The sequence below is a fragment of the Parambassis ranga genome, chromosome 1 (assembly GCF_900634625.1).
Source record: "Parambassis ranga chromosome 1, fParRan2.1, whole genome shotgun sequence".
Taxonomy (NCBI): Eukaryota; Metazoa; Chordata; class Actinopteri; family Ambassidae; genus Parambassis; species Parambassis ranga.
In genome coordinates, this window is record NC_041022.1 from 15482680 (window position 1) to 15497335 (window position 14656).

General features: G+C 40.6%; 1 protein-coding gene across 1 annotated transcript in view; it reads left to right on the top strand.

Annotated features, from left to right (window-relative positions):
- Positions 1–14656, top strand: part of nr3c2 (nuclear receptor subfamily 3, group C, member 2) — a 61417-nt gene that overhangs the window by 37736 nt on the left and 9025 nt on the right. The window contains exons 4-7 of the mRNA XM_028400936.1: positions 6414–6530; positions 8726–9067; positions 10498–10642; positions 14075–14205. Coding sequence (XP_028256737.1) covers positions 6414–6530; positions 8726–9067; positions 10498–10642; positions 14075–14205 — 735 coding nt within the window. The remainder of the gene's footprint in view (positions 1–6413; positions 6531–8725; positions 9068–10497; positions 10643–14074; positions 14206–14656) is intronic.

The window sequence follows — 14656 nt, forward strand, 5'->3', positions numbered from 1 at the left end:
GTTTCTATAGACCCTCTGCATATTTATTATTTCCAAGAGATCATTAAAACTACTATAAACAGCCATTACATTTATAGAGTGTGACCAAGTTGAGTGACACATCAGAACACATTCAGTAGGTAATTCTTCAGCAGCAGCCCATTTATGTTATATTTAGCTTGGGGAAAATCAGCAGCAGTCATAATGTGCTTTTCATGTTGTGCCTGTTGCCTGAGGCTTTGGCCTAACTCATTTAGATGAGTGTTTGAATGCGAACCACACTCGCTCAGACTCAGAGTAAGTGAGGGGGAAAAATATAAATATATATTTATTTATTTATATATATAGAAAAACAAGCAAATAAGAGTGTCAGCCAGCCTTTAGGCCCTCTAGGTATTTTCCTGACTGTTGGAAGAATTGAGCTCATTCGCAATCAAATCAACAACCTTAATTCGATGATATTTACACACTGTCATTACAGAGACCTGAAACCAGATTATGTGTCTGGGGTTATCGAATCAGACATGCCGTTGCTCTTGCTTCAAGCCTGCCCAGCAGAGAGCTGGTGGCAGATGTTCAAGAGTTTGTGTGATAGTGTTACATCCTTGCATGTCTGTGTAATGTTTATAGTAAGAATGATTTTAATATTCTTATTATATGACTATAAATGCCCTTAAAATTGAATGCAGCGCCCCTCACATTTGCATTTTGTCAGTATTCAGCGTCTTTGGTTGGAATCACATCTGCAACTGTGCAAAGTATAAAAGCAGGCCATAAAGTGGCGTGACGTCATCAAGGTTGCATGCGACATGTGAGCTGTTACCTCACTTGACCCCCTCCACAGCTGCTGCTGAGGTAGAAAGACTGAGGTAAGGTGGAGCGAAGCAAAGGATGAAAATAGCGAGAGAAGGATTTTGCAAAGTGAAGAGAGCTAGAGGACAGTGAAACAGATACAGCGGAGGGAGGGAGGAGGGTAGGAGGAAGGACAAAGAAAAAGTCAGACACAGACAGAGAGATAAAGAGAGGAGGAGCCGAGAGAGAGGGAGTAAGTAACAGGGAGAGGGATGGAAAGTGATGTGTCAGCAGTGAGCGGTGGAGAGGTGTAAGTTAGGACGTGAGGAGACGTTTTACTCCTCCCCTCTCCCAGTATTTCCTCCTCCTTCTCCTCCTCTTTTCTCTCAAAGTTAAAAACTTAGACTTGGCACGGCAGATATAAAAGAAGACTGCAGAGAGTGGGCATCTGTACAAGGGGAATAATCCAGCCCATGCTTAATTTCTTTTGGCACCGTCTGCCTCAGGGGACACAACTTTTCGGTCGGCTGTAGCTCATTAGAAGACTAACTGGCTCACAGCCCTTTACTACAGAGCTAGTTAGCATTCTGGATTCATCAACAAATCAAATGAAATCCTCCTGATTGTGGAGGGTCTGTTTTTTTCCCCCCTTTATCCAAGTCAGACATGTTAGGTAGCTTTTCTTTTTCTTTTTCTTTTTTTCTTTTTAACATCACCAGACCTTGGAACAGTTATTCTTTGAAGTCTGCATTTTAGGTTTACATTTAGACCATCTGTTTGGAATATCTATTGGCCACATGGACCGTTCACTGACCAAATCTGTTCACTCACAGTCCTCCTCAGAAGGACAAATACTCATTCCACTTAATTTTGTTATATCTACCAGAAGGCCGTGCCAACTGTACACTTCTTTTTTTATTTACAACACAGTACACATGTGCACACCAACACTTCATCTCACAAATCCTCTTTTAGTTTGCATGTATGTTCTTAATAGCCTTCTACAGTGTTGCCTTAAATCCAACACTGTCCATGAGGATAGCAACATTTAACCGACTGTCACAGCTGTTGACAGCTACTCTGGCCCAATGAGCTGAAGCTGGTCATGTTCAACTTTTATTATTCAGGACAAGCCGTTGCTGTCTTATTTATCCTGGGCAGCACATCAGTTTTTATTATCATACATCATATTTTGCGTTGTATTTGTTGTGTAGTGAGTCTCAGGTTTGAATTGCTGTTCATCGTTCAGGGCTCAGGTGCATAAGGCATCTAATTCACTGAAAAGACTCAAGGTATAAGTATTGATGTTGTGCTGCGGTAAACCATTGTCTGACACAAAACAACAGTTCGTAAATATGTGTCATCATTGCTAATGAAATGTGGAAATAGCTGAATGCATTCATATGTGCTTCTTCTCTGTATCCACTCCACTAAAGACTAGTTTGTTGATATAAGACAGCTGCACTCAATAAACGACTTCATGTGGAGCACATTTGAAGAGTTCAGCGCCAGCTTATTATTCACATGTCATCAGTGGCTTGGCATGTCTGCTCTTCATAATAATACTAGGCCCTGCTTTTAGCTCACAAGCTGTTTCTGCTGGTGTCTTTTTGAACTAAGAGGTTTACATTAGACATGAGACATTAGTCAACCTTGTAATGGCCTCATTACGTTCTATGGTGTGACTGGATTGCGGTTTCCATGGCTCTCGTGTCAATCTAAAAAAAAAAAAAAAAAACCCTATTCTTTGTGTGGAAGAGGTCGACTGAGGACACATCTTGCACAGTTTCTGTTTTGACTGGCAGCTGTGCCACCCAATCACGCTCACTCCTCAGCGCAGGCTGAGAGGAAATAAAGACCTGCCTCCTTCAATGCCTGTACGAATGCTTCAGGTTGTGTGTGCATGAGGCTCATGTAGCAGGGGCTGGAGATGAGCCATTTAGCAGTGTTGTCCTGATCTCAGCTCTCCAACACGTGTCTCATATCAGACCTCCTTTGATTAGAAACTGCATACAACATACGAACACAAGCACAGGCTCAGAGTAAGGATGGAATTCAGGTGTACAGCATTAGGTAGCACTTAATCTGCAAAGCTTGCTCTAAGTATGTTTGTGACCCACATTGCTAATAGGCATTTAGGCTGGAGAACGCTGCCTGAGGAAGGGTCTCTTTAAAGCACACTATGCACTTTTATTGTTGGTGTTGCACAGTTGATACAAAAATAACCATACACACACACACACACACACACACATGCACTATACCTGCTGCAACTAATTAATTAACTCACATCATGGCTTCTGCCAGTTGTTTTAGAAAACAGCGGAATAAAGAAGGCTTGCAGCCTTTTCGCTTGATAAACAGCTCCAAAACATGAGTTATACTTTTTAACTATTGACAGCATTGTCCCCACCTATGATGCCTGTTTTTTCAATAGCACCATGTGCTTGTTGCACGTGTGCTGATGATATAACTTAGACTACTTCCTCCATGCCTTCAGTTCCCCTGGCCTGAGCTGACCTATGCGTTGTCTCCAGTGGATACAATCTGACCTCCATCTCTTCCTGGTGAATGGACGCTACCTTTGTTCTTTGACATCAGTGTGGGTTACACCTTTTGTGTTCAAGCAAATAAGCAGCACCAATCTGATTAGCTTTATCAGTGCCTTTGCCAGTGATTGTTCTTTTTTTTAATTTTTAAAGTCACAGTACTAGGATATGATATTTATTTATACCACAAAAATATCTTACATAGTATAAGCAGGATAATGTTGAAATGGTCTGCATTTTCTCCTGTAAAATACAAATTTCTTTTGTACGAGTTGGCCTTCATGTGAAAGAATGCACAGACAGTTTTGGCACCTATCAAGTGATTTTTTTTGTTGCCTGCCTTCTATTACATTTAATTTGATATGCCATTGAAATGTCATCTTTTTTTGTTAGATGACCCTTTCCAAACACTATTTTGGGGCCTAAGCGGTACCTAATTGCATTTCCTATACAGTACATTGACAGGAGAATCTTACAGCATACAGAGCAGTAAAGACATTAATAAACAAAATAACAGCTTCTGTTTCCATCCTTTATTAACGTCTGCAGTCTCTTTTAAATTGATCCAGACAGGCAAACTTAATTGTGTAGAGCTCTATCCAACACAGCTGGTTGTGTGGTGTCCAAAGAACTGAAGTAGCAGTGCTAGTTGCAAGGCAGTGATTTGCATACTGCTGGCCCAGTGGTAACATCAATTACTTCTCAGAGAGCTCTGTGTTTTTGGTTGTTTGGTATTTTTTTTCCCTCTGTGTAATTTTAGGCTGCATAAATAGCGATGAATGACGATCACAGAATGGACCGAATGCTTTGTGTGTGGATAATTAAATGACATTAATCCACGAGCACATCCTTCAGATCCATGCCATTTCAAAGAATCTTGTGTCCATTGCCAAATGCCATTCAGAGAGTCACAGCAGTGTTACTGATGTGGGTCAGCTACTGTACATGAGAGAGGCTATTTCCTCGAATGAGGAGTCAGACCACTTGTCACACACAAGTGTGTGTGGGTTGTTTTTTTTTGTATATAAATAAGTCAAGTAAAGGCTGTATTGTGGGCCTAAAGTCTGCCTGTGTTTTGCATGGAAAGCAGCTGTATTGTATGGCTCATTGTATGGCAGATTGTTGAATTGAATTGGGGTTCCCGTAGGAAAAAAGTATTTCCTTTTCAGAAGAATGTCCTCATAACTGATGCATGCTGGACCTGACAGACAACAGAGACTACTCAGCAGGTTGTTGCCAGATTGTGAGATCATTAGCTAAAAGCAGACGTGAGTGGACTCTATTAAAGAAGAGGGTTTCCTGTGTTATAGACAAGGCTGACGAGAGCGAGCAGCATATCAGCACATTATACAGTACTAGAGGAATATTTATCTTTACCATAGAATATTGCATGAATAGGATTTTGTATTGATAAGAAATATGAGTCCACCTCACTTCAGAAGCGATTAAAAGATTTTTTTTCTTCTTCTTGAGTTTCAAAAGATGTTTTTTTTAAGGTAAGACTGGAAAACATTCATCAGTAACCCTGCCACTTGCTGGGTTGATAAGCCAACGCACATATTCAGAGGTAAACATTTTTGCGTGTGTGTGTGTGTGTGTAAGTGTATGCACACACACACACACACGCATAAATAAACAAATTCTCTTCCTCTCCGATACACACGCGGTCGTGAGCGTCGGACGAAATTTTTGGCTGTCTCATAGACTGTATTTCACTCTCACAATTATTAACAAGATTCTGGGGAATAAGTGCAACAGTTGACAGAAAGGCTCCAGAGTTTTCAGAATTGCCATTTGGTCTGTCCTATCGAGGCATGTTGTGTGTGTGTGTGTGTGCACAAGGTGGGTGGGGAAGGGGATGGCTGCGTTGTGTTTCCTGTGTCGCAGTTTACTGTTTTTTAGAGCAAGAAAAATGGGCTTATGTAACGGTCATGTGATTTAGCCAGAAATAGTGGTGGGGCTACAGCTGCTGCCTCTCCTCCTGCAGCTCGGTTCCTTGGCTTTTGGCAGCAGCCAGACAGACACACTGCGCACTACTCCTGCTAGCTCAGAAAACAACTTCTGCTCAGTCCTACACATGAATACAAATACTGTATGTAGATACAACAAAGGCAATGCACAGAATGTACTTGTTGGAGAAAACTGCATGTAAACAGCACACAAGCTCCACCGTACTGAAAACACTGCAGTCTATGCCAGAACTCACTTTGCAATACGACAAAGACATCCACCAATAAAAAATATGCACTAACTTCTCAAACATTTGACATAAAACATATACGGGGTCACTGGGGTCACAGCTCCATACTGTACCACTCTATTTGGTTGCATTGTGTGTGTGTATGTCTTTGTGGAAGCAGATACGTTTGTAGTTTTTTTTTTAAATGCCAAGTGGAGCAGCTTTGGCTGTATATGTGTGTGCGTGCATTTGTGCACATGAAAGTGAATGAGTGTATGTGTGCATGAGCATGAGGCTGTCTGTGTGTGGGCGTATGGTGCTCTGAGGCTGGCGGACGTGTGGAAAAGGAGGGATGGAGACACAGGCGTACAGAGAAGAAGAGTGGAGGAGGAGAGGAGCTGTACAGTGAAGAGCTAGTGGAGCGGAAGGAAGCTCTCTGAAATGGGAGATCATTGGGTTTAGCTAAGGGCTAGGCAGGAGGCAGGAGGGATTCTCGCCATGTTAGCATCACTGTCAGGAATAGTCTAGCTGTAGCCAGTGTCCTGGTTCCAACGAATTCTAATACTCTCATGCCATTGACTGTGTAACACAGTATTAGTCACACGTTGTAGAAGGTGAGAGCAGAATTATCACAATTTCAATCGTTTTCACTGGTATAATCATTAAATGTAGACGGTGCCAGACATTTCACAGCTTTCCATGCTGACCTACATTACCTAACAGGCACCAACAGATTAACATTGGAATCAAGCTGTCATTTAACCATTTTTTTTTTTTTTTTGGAATACATAAGTGGCTCTTTCTCTTTGATTTCCCTCTTTTTCTTTCTCTTTATTTCAAAATATCACTGTTGGTGTATGTCATGCTGCATGTATGGTGACCATTGAACTGACCCGTGTCTTATATCCCTGTAGGTCAGCACAACTATCTGTGCGCAGGGAGAAACGACTGCATCATTGACAAGATTCGCAGGAAAAACTGTCCAGCATGTCGTGTACGGAAGTGTTTCCAGGCTGGGATGAACCTCGGAGGTGAGGAGTCAGACCGTCTTTATAGAAACTCCCTGTCACATGTCTCAAATGTGACATTGAAGTTAGCCTCACTCTTCCTATGAGGAATGATGGATATGAAAAAAAAAGTAGGTCTGGCTGCAGTCACAGGAGGCCTGGGGGTGCTGAGTCAGAGGATGTTTGTGTGTGTATATAGTATATCTGAGTATAATATGCATAATGCATCTACAGTAGGAGTAGCTCTTCTACTATATACAACACCTGCAGACAAGTTACAGTTTTGCTTTATGAGGAAATGCGACACTGTAGCTTTACAGGGAGGAGGTGGTGGATTCACAGGGCACAATTTGAATCCATGGGTATATTTGAGGGTCACATTAATAAGTTGAAGAAGATTTTTAGTTTGTTACACTTTTGTTTGCTATAGAAATAGTTATCCCTGACGAGACATTTTAAATAGTGATGAGATTTATCAACCATGAGGATAATTTAATTTGATCTGTGTTTAAAGCCTTAAAGAATGTAAAGACATTTCATTTTTGAAGCAATACAAAATATAAAATAGAATCCCAACGGAGATAGGACTGCACTTATTGTGTTTGGAGAGATTTCTAGGACAGCAGCCCTGCTGTTTGAATTAATGTCAACGATCAGCTTTACACAGAAGAGTGCGGGCTCTGGAAATGAACTGCTCAGAATAAGAGATAACCTTTAAAATCTGAGTGGGAAGAAAAGGACAGTCTTCTGTTTGCATCTAGTTCAAGGCCTGTGGCTTTAAATGGTACATCCAACACATGGGGGAAAAAAAGTTTAACCTGGAATCAGTCCAGACCTCTGACAGGACATTAATAAACAAATAAATGGGCTTTGATTGGGAAAATCATTTTCAGAAAATGGGCTGTAAATTAGCGAAAACTCACTTCTTCATGGACAGTTTTGACTTGTTTGTATATTTTTAGGTAGGATATGAGATAGATGCTACAAAGTATTAACAGAAGCCAATTTGTTTTGCTTTGACATCTTCTCTCTCTGAAAGCAGACACAATGTTTATGCAGAATAATAAACTACCTCACAGGGTAACAAGAGTCTGAAATGCTATAGGAGTGGAAGCAGCTGTGTTGAAGTGGTGTCTGAAGCGGTATAGCAGAACATCAGAATAGGAACAGCATTATCAGTTTAAATAGGCCAAGTGGTGTCGTTCAGCCTGACATGTAAAACGCTTCCCTTAAACACACACACACACACACCAACCTCAGCACACACCTGGGAGTAAAACTTTGAAAATCATAATAAATACACTCCCCGACAATAAATGGCCAAAACTCATCACATGTGAACTTACACAAGCGTCAGCTAACCAGCAGATAATTATTAACTTGGAGTAACAAAAAAAGTACATCTCTTTCTAATGAAGTCCTATATGATGTTGAAAAGCAGCATGAGTCATGAATAAAAGGCAGTGAATGTGGATGTATTTTTGTTCAGCTGTTTATAGCTAAATATGACATGAAGAGCAGCAGAGCAGTTGCATTTCTCTTTATGTCTGTAACGCTAGCTAAATATCAAGTCTGCAGAGAAACTTGTTTTTGTTAGGTTTGCCTTGAAGCCAGCATTAATAGGAAAATAATTTCATAAATTAGCAGTGTAAAGGACAAAAGACCTTTTAATATTCCTGGAGACCTGTGGCCATGAAGCAGCGTGGAGGTTACCTGGCCTTCATGAGCCATTAAGTCCTAGTTATGTGGCATCTTCTAGCTATGGGGATATATGTCGAGCTTCAGTTATGTTGTTTATATATAAATTGCAATAGATAACTGATATTTCACACTGTGAATAAAATAGTCATGTGCTTGGATAACTAAACTTAGAAACTTGTGAGACCAATGAAATCATCATCTGCATGTCTAAAGAAGAGAAGTTTGATCTGGACAGGTTCAGATTCATATCCTTACATGATTCATAGTTAAAACTTTCTTGAATCTATAACTTCAGAGATGACAAATGCCCATGGGAATTATACATTAGAAAATTGCATTTGCACTTTGAGTGAGCGCACTAAGTGAGAAGTAGAAATGTATATATTTTCACATTTGTTTTAAATTTACACATTAATTAACAGCTGTAACTGTTAGCACATAATGTTAAAATGCTACATATATGCCTTGTATTTTGTTTCATGTTTTAGTTATAATAAGAGCCGTTGTGTTCCCCACAGCACGAAAGTCCAAGAAGTTGAAACTGAAGGGAGTCAACGAGGACCTGCAGGCCTCAAAAGATGGCCAAACTGCCACAGGTGGCGTTGGAGGGGGCTACCTGTCCTCAGAGAAGGAGCTGAATGCCAGCGCTGCCAATGCCCTGGTGCCCCACGGGCCTGGGGTGGTCACACCTTTTCTGCCGCCCTCCATCTGCAGCGTGTTGGAGCTGATTGAGCCTGAAGAGGTGTACTCTGGCTATGACAACACACAGCCTGACACCACTGACCACCTGCTGTCCAGTCTCAACCGCCTGGCTGGAAAGCAGATGGTCCGCATGGTGAAGTGGGCCAAAGTACTTCCAGGTTAGTGACCAATAGAGTGGTGTGCTGAGGCCTAAATGCTGTTTCAAAGAGTTTTTAAACCAGAAAATGAGAATGGAGGGGGTGAGACAGTGTTGTCTTCAAACATATGGGTAAAAGAAATAAGGTGCATAAATTATGTTTAAAGGTTGAATGTAATGTAATGTAATTTGATTGCAACTTCTAATATTTTTTATTAATTTTACAAATCATTGTAATTGTTTTATTTATGGCTGTATCACTGAAAATGGTGAGTGTGAAAAATATCAGGCTCATAAATCATAGGAGGAAATCTATACTGTAATTATGGATCAAGTTTTAATGAAGATAACAAGCCTGCATCTTCACTTTTGATCTTTTTAGGATGCAGCGCTGCTAGTTTTGGCAGTTTTAATTTTAACTATTATGTCAAGAAATAATTCTGCAAAGCTTCAATAAGATTAGCAATCAATCCTATTTCACCATTAAACAGTATCAAGATTAGGATTTCCAAAGAGAACTCATTTACATCACTGCTGTCTGATGCATCTCATTAATTTTTTACATATAAACTGCAACAGAAAATGTTTGTTAAAGGGATAAACAAAACCAACCCCCCCCAAAATGCCAGTCACGGGGAGACATATTGAAAGATGCCTCACAGGTAGATCTTTGAGGCTATTTAATTTGCTGTATTGCAAATATTTGATACCTCCACGGTGTCTGCTTGCTATATCCGGACGTATAAATAGAAGCCAGGCAGAAGGGTCAAAATGAGCGTTCGACTTTCAGATATGCCTCCGCCTGCATTCACTTCACATTTAGGCAACATGGACCAGTAATGTTAAACTCTGTCATGTGTCATGTATAACAAAATAGTTTTTGATGTTTTCGAAAATAAATAAATAAATAAAAACATGTAATAACAAGAAGAATGTTATACCGTGATATAGACTTGACTAAACAGGCATTTGACAGACTTTTTCCTCCAATAATTTGATTGTATTTGGCAGATTGAAATGCATATAGACTGAAATAATCCCTAAGTCTGATAAGTCACTCGTGCGTCCTCAGTTGGCCTATGTTTTGCATGAAGAGGAGTTTCTTGCCAGAGTTTGATTGAGAGTTTGGCACATTTCCTATTTGACTCTATTTTTGGAGCTCCATAGACAACACGCCAATAACTGCAGGCCTTGTGGGATCTGCATAAAACCAGAATGGGTGAATACTTTTCAGTGGTTATCACGTCTAAACAAAAATTGGCATGAAAATGCATACTGTAGTAAAGTTAAACAGTACACAATGGATAGGCACACACACACACACACACACACACACCTGTTTAAATGTTAAGATGAGGCTTAAGTCCAAATGCATTAAATCAGTGACTGAGTGTTGTCTGCTGGATTCGAACACCTTTAACTCTGCCTGCTGTGTGTGTTTTTGTGTGTTAGGTTTCCGGGGCCTGCCCATCGAGGACCAAATCACTCTGATCCAGTACTCATGGATGTGTCTGTCCTCCTTTTGCCTCAGCTGGCGCTCCTACAAACACACCAATGGACAGATGCTCTACTTTGCCCCTGACCTCATCTTTAACGAGTAGGTCTACACTTACTTATCTGCAATATACCACACACAAGCCGGAGATCTCACTAAATGATGCAGCTCTTGACAATTAGCAATTAAACTTCTTGACGACATGCCTCACCTTGGGAATACTAAAAAAGAGGAAAGTATAAATCACCTGTTTTTGCAGGTTAGAGCCACAAAACATGAAAATACATGTGATCCTCTGTGGGATCTTCAAGACGTTTCTATTACAGATGTGAAATGGCATTGGTTCATTTAGTGTGCTCATTATTGTGTTTAACAGCTAGGCGTTTTAGCTTTTTTGTAGATTTCTGTATAAACATACATCTGCTGGTGAACTTTAGAGAGTCTGAGTGCATTTTTACCCACTGTGCTATTTTAAGTTTTCCATCAAGGTACCTGAGAACTATTGAAAGGCAAAAGTGGCAATGACGTGGCTTTCAGGGAGTCATGATGTACATTATACAAGGTCACAATTTCTCAGCAGATTTTCTCCTGTTCACAAGGAAATACTTTTGATGGTTTTTTAATTGCATCAGGCGCAGACGATCAAAGCAGAGCAGGAGCAGTCAATAGCCCACTTGATCTGTGTTAATATGTTTGAACAGCAGAGCAAGTGGAAAAGGAAAAAAAAATGCAGCGTGCTGTATGTAGGGACCTTTTCTGGCCGGAGCTGCAGTGTATTGGCTGGTGATGAATTGAATGCTATAGAGTCAATCAAAGAGCAGAAAAGTAATGTAGGTAGGCAGCTGGGTGTGGAGGAGCAGCTTCAGTCTGGGGCACGTTTAAAAGCTCCAACTAATAGCTTGTGTAAGTCAAGGTCAGTGGGTCAGTTTGTCCCAAATAAATAAATAAACAAACAAACAGCAGCACAAATGCTGTTGTGCAACACGGCTGCATGCTCACTGGGCCTATGTGTTGTATCACTGTGTGCCTAGCACAGCTCTGGGTTGGTTTTCCCACACATGAGAGCTTCTAAATCAGTTCAATGCCAAGTGGATCTTTAAGAGTTTCCTTCAGTGAGATGGATCTTAGTGTTAGAGGTTTATGTTGTGCTGGTCTAAAGTGCAATTGTGCGTGCATTCATGGAAGCCTGGATATCACTACCATCAACACTGCGTCTTTTTTTGGGTCAAGGTGTGTGTGTTTGCTTGTTGTCATGTACAGCTGTCCGACTGAGTTTTTAGGTCATGGATAATTCTTTGAAATAGGAAAACAGAAATGCTATACTGAGTGATAACTTCTACTGTCCTCAATGCAGTTAATATACAGTGCTGCCTGAAGGTTGGGGAACCCTTTAGAATTTTCTATATTTCTGCATAAATATCATACAAATCAGGTGATTTTCACACGTCAAGTCCTAAAAGTGGTAAGAGAAACCATTCAAACAAATAAAAAAACATTTATTAATGGAAAGGAAAATGTTTCACTATTAGATATGTAAGTGGCAAAAGTATGTGCGATCAATAAAAGATGATTTAATGTCCTGTTTTACTTAAACAACATAGATCTATCAAAGCCTGATTTTTACATCATGTGTTTGTGGAAGTGTATAATGACCTCATATAAACAGTTGCTGCTCTCTAAGGTTGAAAATGCTTACACAACCATTGCTAAAGGGTTTGGTCCCACAAACCCACAGACAGACAGATTGTGTACAAATGGAGGAAATTCATGCCCATTGTTACCCTTCACAGGAGTGGTCCACCAGAAAAGGTTTGTCCAAAAACAAGTCATGTAATAGGCCACAACATTACAAAGTATTGACCATGGTGTGCATGGCAGAGCTGCAAGGAGGAAGTCACTGCTCTAAAAACAGAACACTGCTGTCCGTCTGCAGTTTGCTAAAGCTTATGTGGACAAACCAGAGGGGGTTCTGGGAAATATTTTGTGGTCAGATCAGCGGCTAACAGAAACCCCTAGCTGCTGTTATTGCTACACAAGGGGTCACAAGTGATACTGAAAGCAAAGGTTGATATATTTTTTACACTCACATAATATTGGATCATTTTCCTGAATATAATAATTGAAAAGTGAAATATTTGTTGAAATGGGTTCTCTCCACTATCAGGACAGTGCTAAAATGGGCTGATGTTTTGGGGCATATTTATGCAGTAATGTTTAGGATGAACAAACATAAACAAACAAATGAAGAACTCAAACTTTTTTTTATCCTATTTCTAAAAAAAACAGACAGTTTTAGATTGAGGAAGAAATAAAGAGAAACAAGGGTGCAGAGAAGACAGAGTCACAGAGATATAAAGAAATGGGAAAGGGAGAGGGAAGGAGAGAGATTGCTGCCATTTTTTTTCTTTTCCTCCCCAAAACCAGCAGCTCATTTTGGGCAGTGATTCAGCAAAATTGATTTCAGGAAGAGAGGGCAAGAAAGAGAGAGAGAGAGCGAGAGAGAGAGAAACGTGTGGAGACTTTAGAAACTCCAGCCCAAAGTTGTATCAAGTGATATTATGCTGCACTTTGCAAAACTGCTCACATACACAGTGCTGCACAGCAGGGAAACAGGCCTACTCACACACTGTCACTGTTTATCAGTTATTTAGTGTAGCCGACAGCTGTACAGTAAATATTGTAAAGTTGTATTATGCACTTGTTTCCAATCGCCTGCTTCTGGTCTAGTTGTTATCACCTCAGCTGCCTATCTAATGATGCATTTAAACAGTACTGAAGCTGAAAGTCCAACCTCCCTCAAGTGAAGGGAAGGCACAGCACTTGCATTTAATTACTGTAGTCCTGATGTGATGATGATTTATGGCAGAGAAAAGTGGCATCTCAAGCCAGAGAATGCTTGGCATCTGCACAGCATGTTTCTGATTGGTTCATGCTTTATCCCCTTCTAATGTTTCTTTCCTGTTTTCATGAACCCTTGTGACGTAACCAAGATTATCTTACTGATAAAATGTGTGTGAAACAGCAGGGGAGTGAGAATTGGGAGCACTGGCTATGACAAGCATGTATTTTTGACACATCCATGCACAGAAGCCAGATAAGTAAACATGTACATGTGTAGCTGACATATGTTCATAGACATATGATATGTTGCCAATGTAAATACTATGGGAAATATGTGTCCTTGTTAAAAGTGTTTGCATGGTGATTAGGGTTAGATATAGGGTCTTTTACAGTCTGCCACAGCCTTGGAAAAGTGGTGCATCTGTGCTGTGATACTGTACGCAGCACTCTGCAATCTGAGGGGATTTGGTATTCTGCTCTTAGCCCAGACTAGCAGGATCCTCCTCTGCACTGTGTGGACTCACTGTTTTTTTGGACTGAACGGGTAGGAATGGTTAACACGGTTTAATAAAAAAAAAATAGTGAATGAAGTGGTTGTGTGGGGAGTGAGGAGGAATTATTATTAATACAGTCTGCAGTTCTTAGAATAAGTTCAACCTTTTTGTGGAACTTTACATATTTCTCTTTTTTTAGGGACCGCATGCAGCAGTCAGCCATGTACGACCTGTGTTTGGGCATGAGGCAAGTGAGCCAGGAGTTTCTACGGTTGCAGCTGACCTATGATGAGTTCCTCTCCATGAAGGTCCTTCTGCTTCTCAGCACAGGTAGGCAGTGACAACAACACATCCTCATAAAAACTCTGCAACAAGGTCTATAACTTCAACTGGGACGCCTTACATGGCCACATGAGAGGGCATAGCCTGATAAGCACTGGTCATTTCAATGCAGGACGGGCCATACAGCGTATAGAGGACACAGTTCAAACCATCAGCTGCCTCATTTTATGTCATTGACTTAACATTGTAACTATAGTGTTTAGACTGTACTTTAAGTGACATCCTGATTGATGCTGCATTTAAAGTCATCCCAAAGGTATTCAGATGGGTGGGATCCAATGTTTTGTGACAAGGGTGATGATCTAATTAACAAAATCTTACTGGATGGTATATTTTTGCTAAGTTTGCAGGACAATCTTGAGATAATGCAACACTCAGTATCAAAGCCAGGCCAACAAACAGAGTTATCTCCAAATCCAATCTGAACCCAGCTCGATCT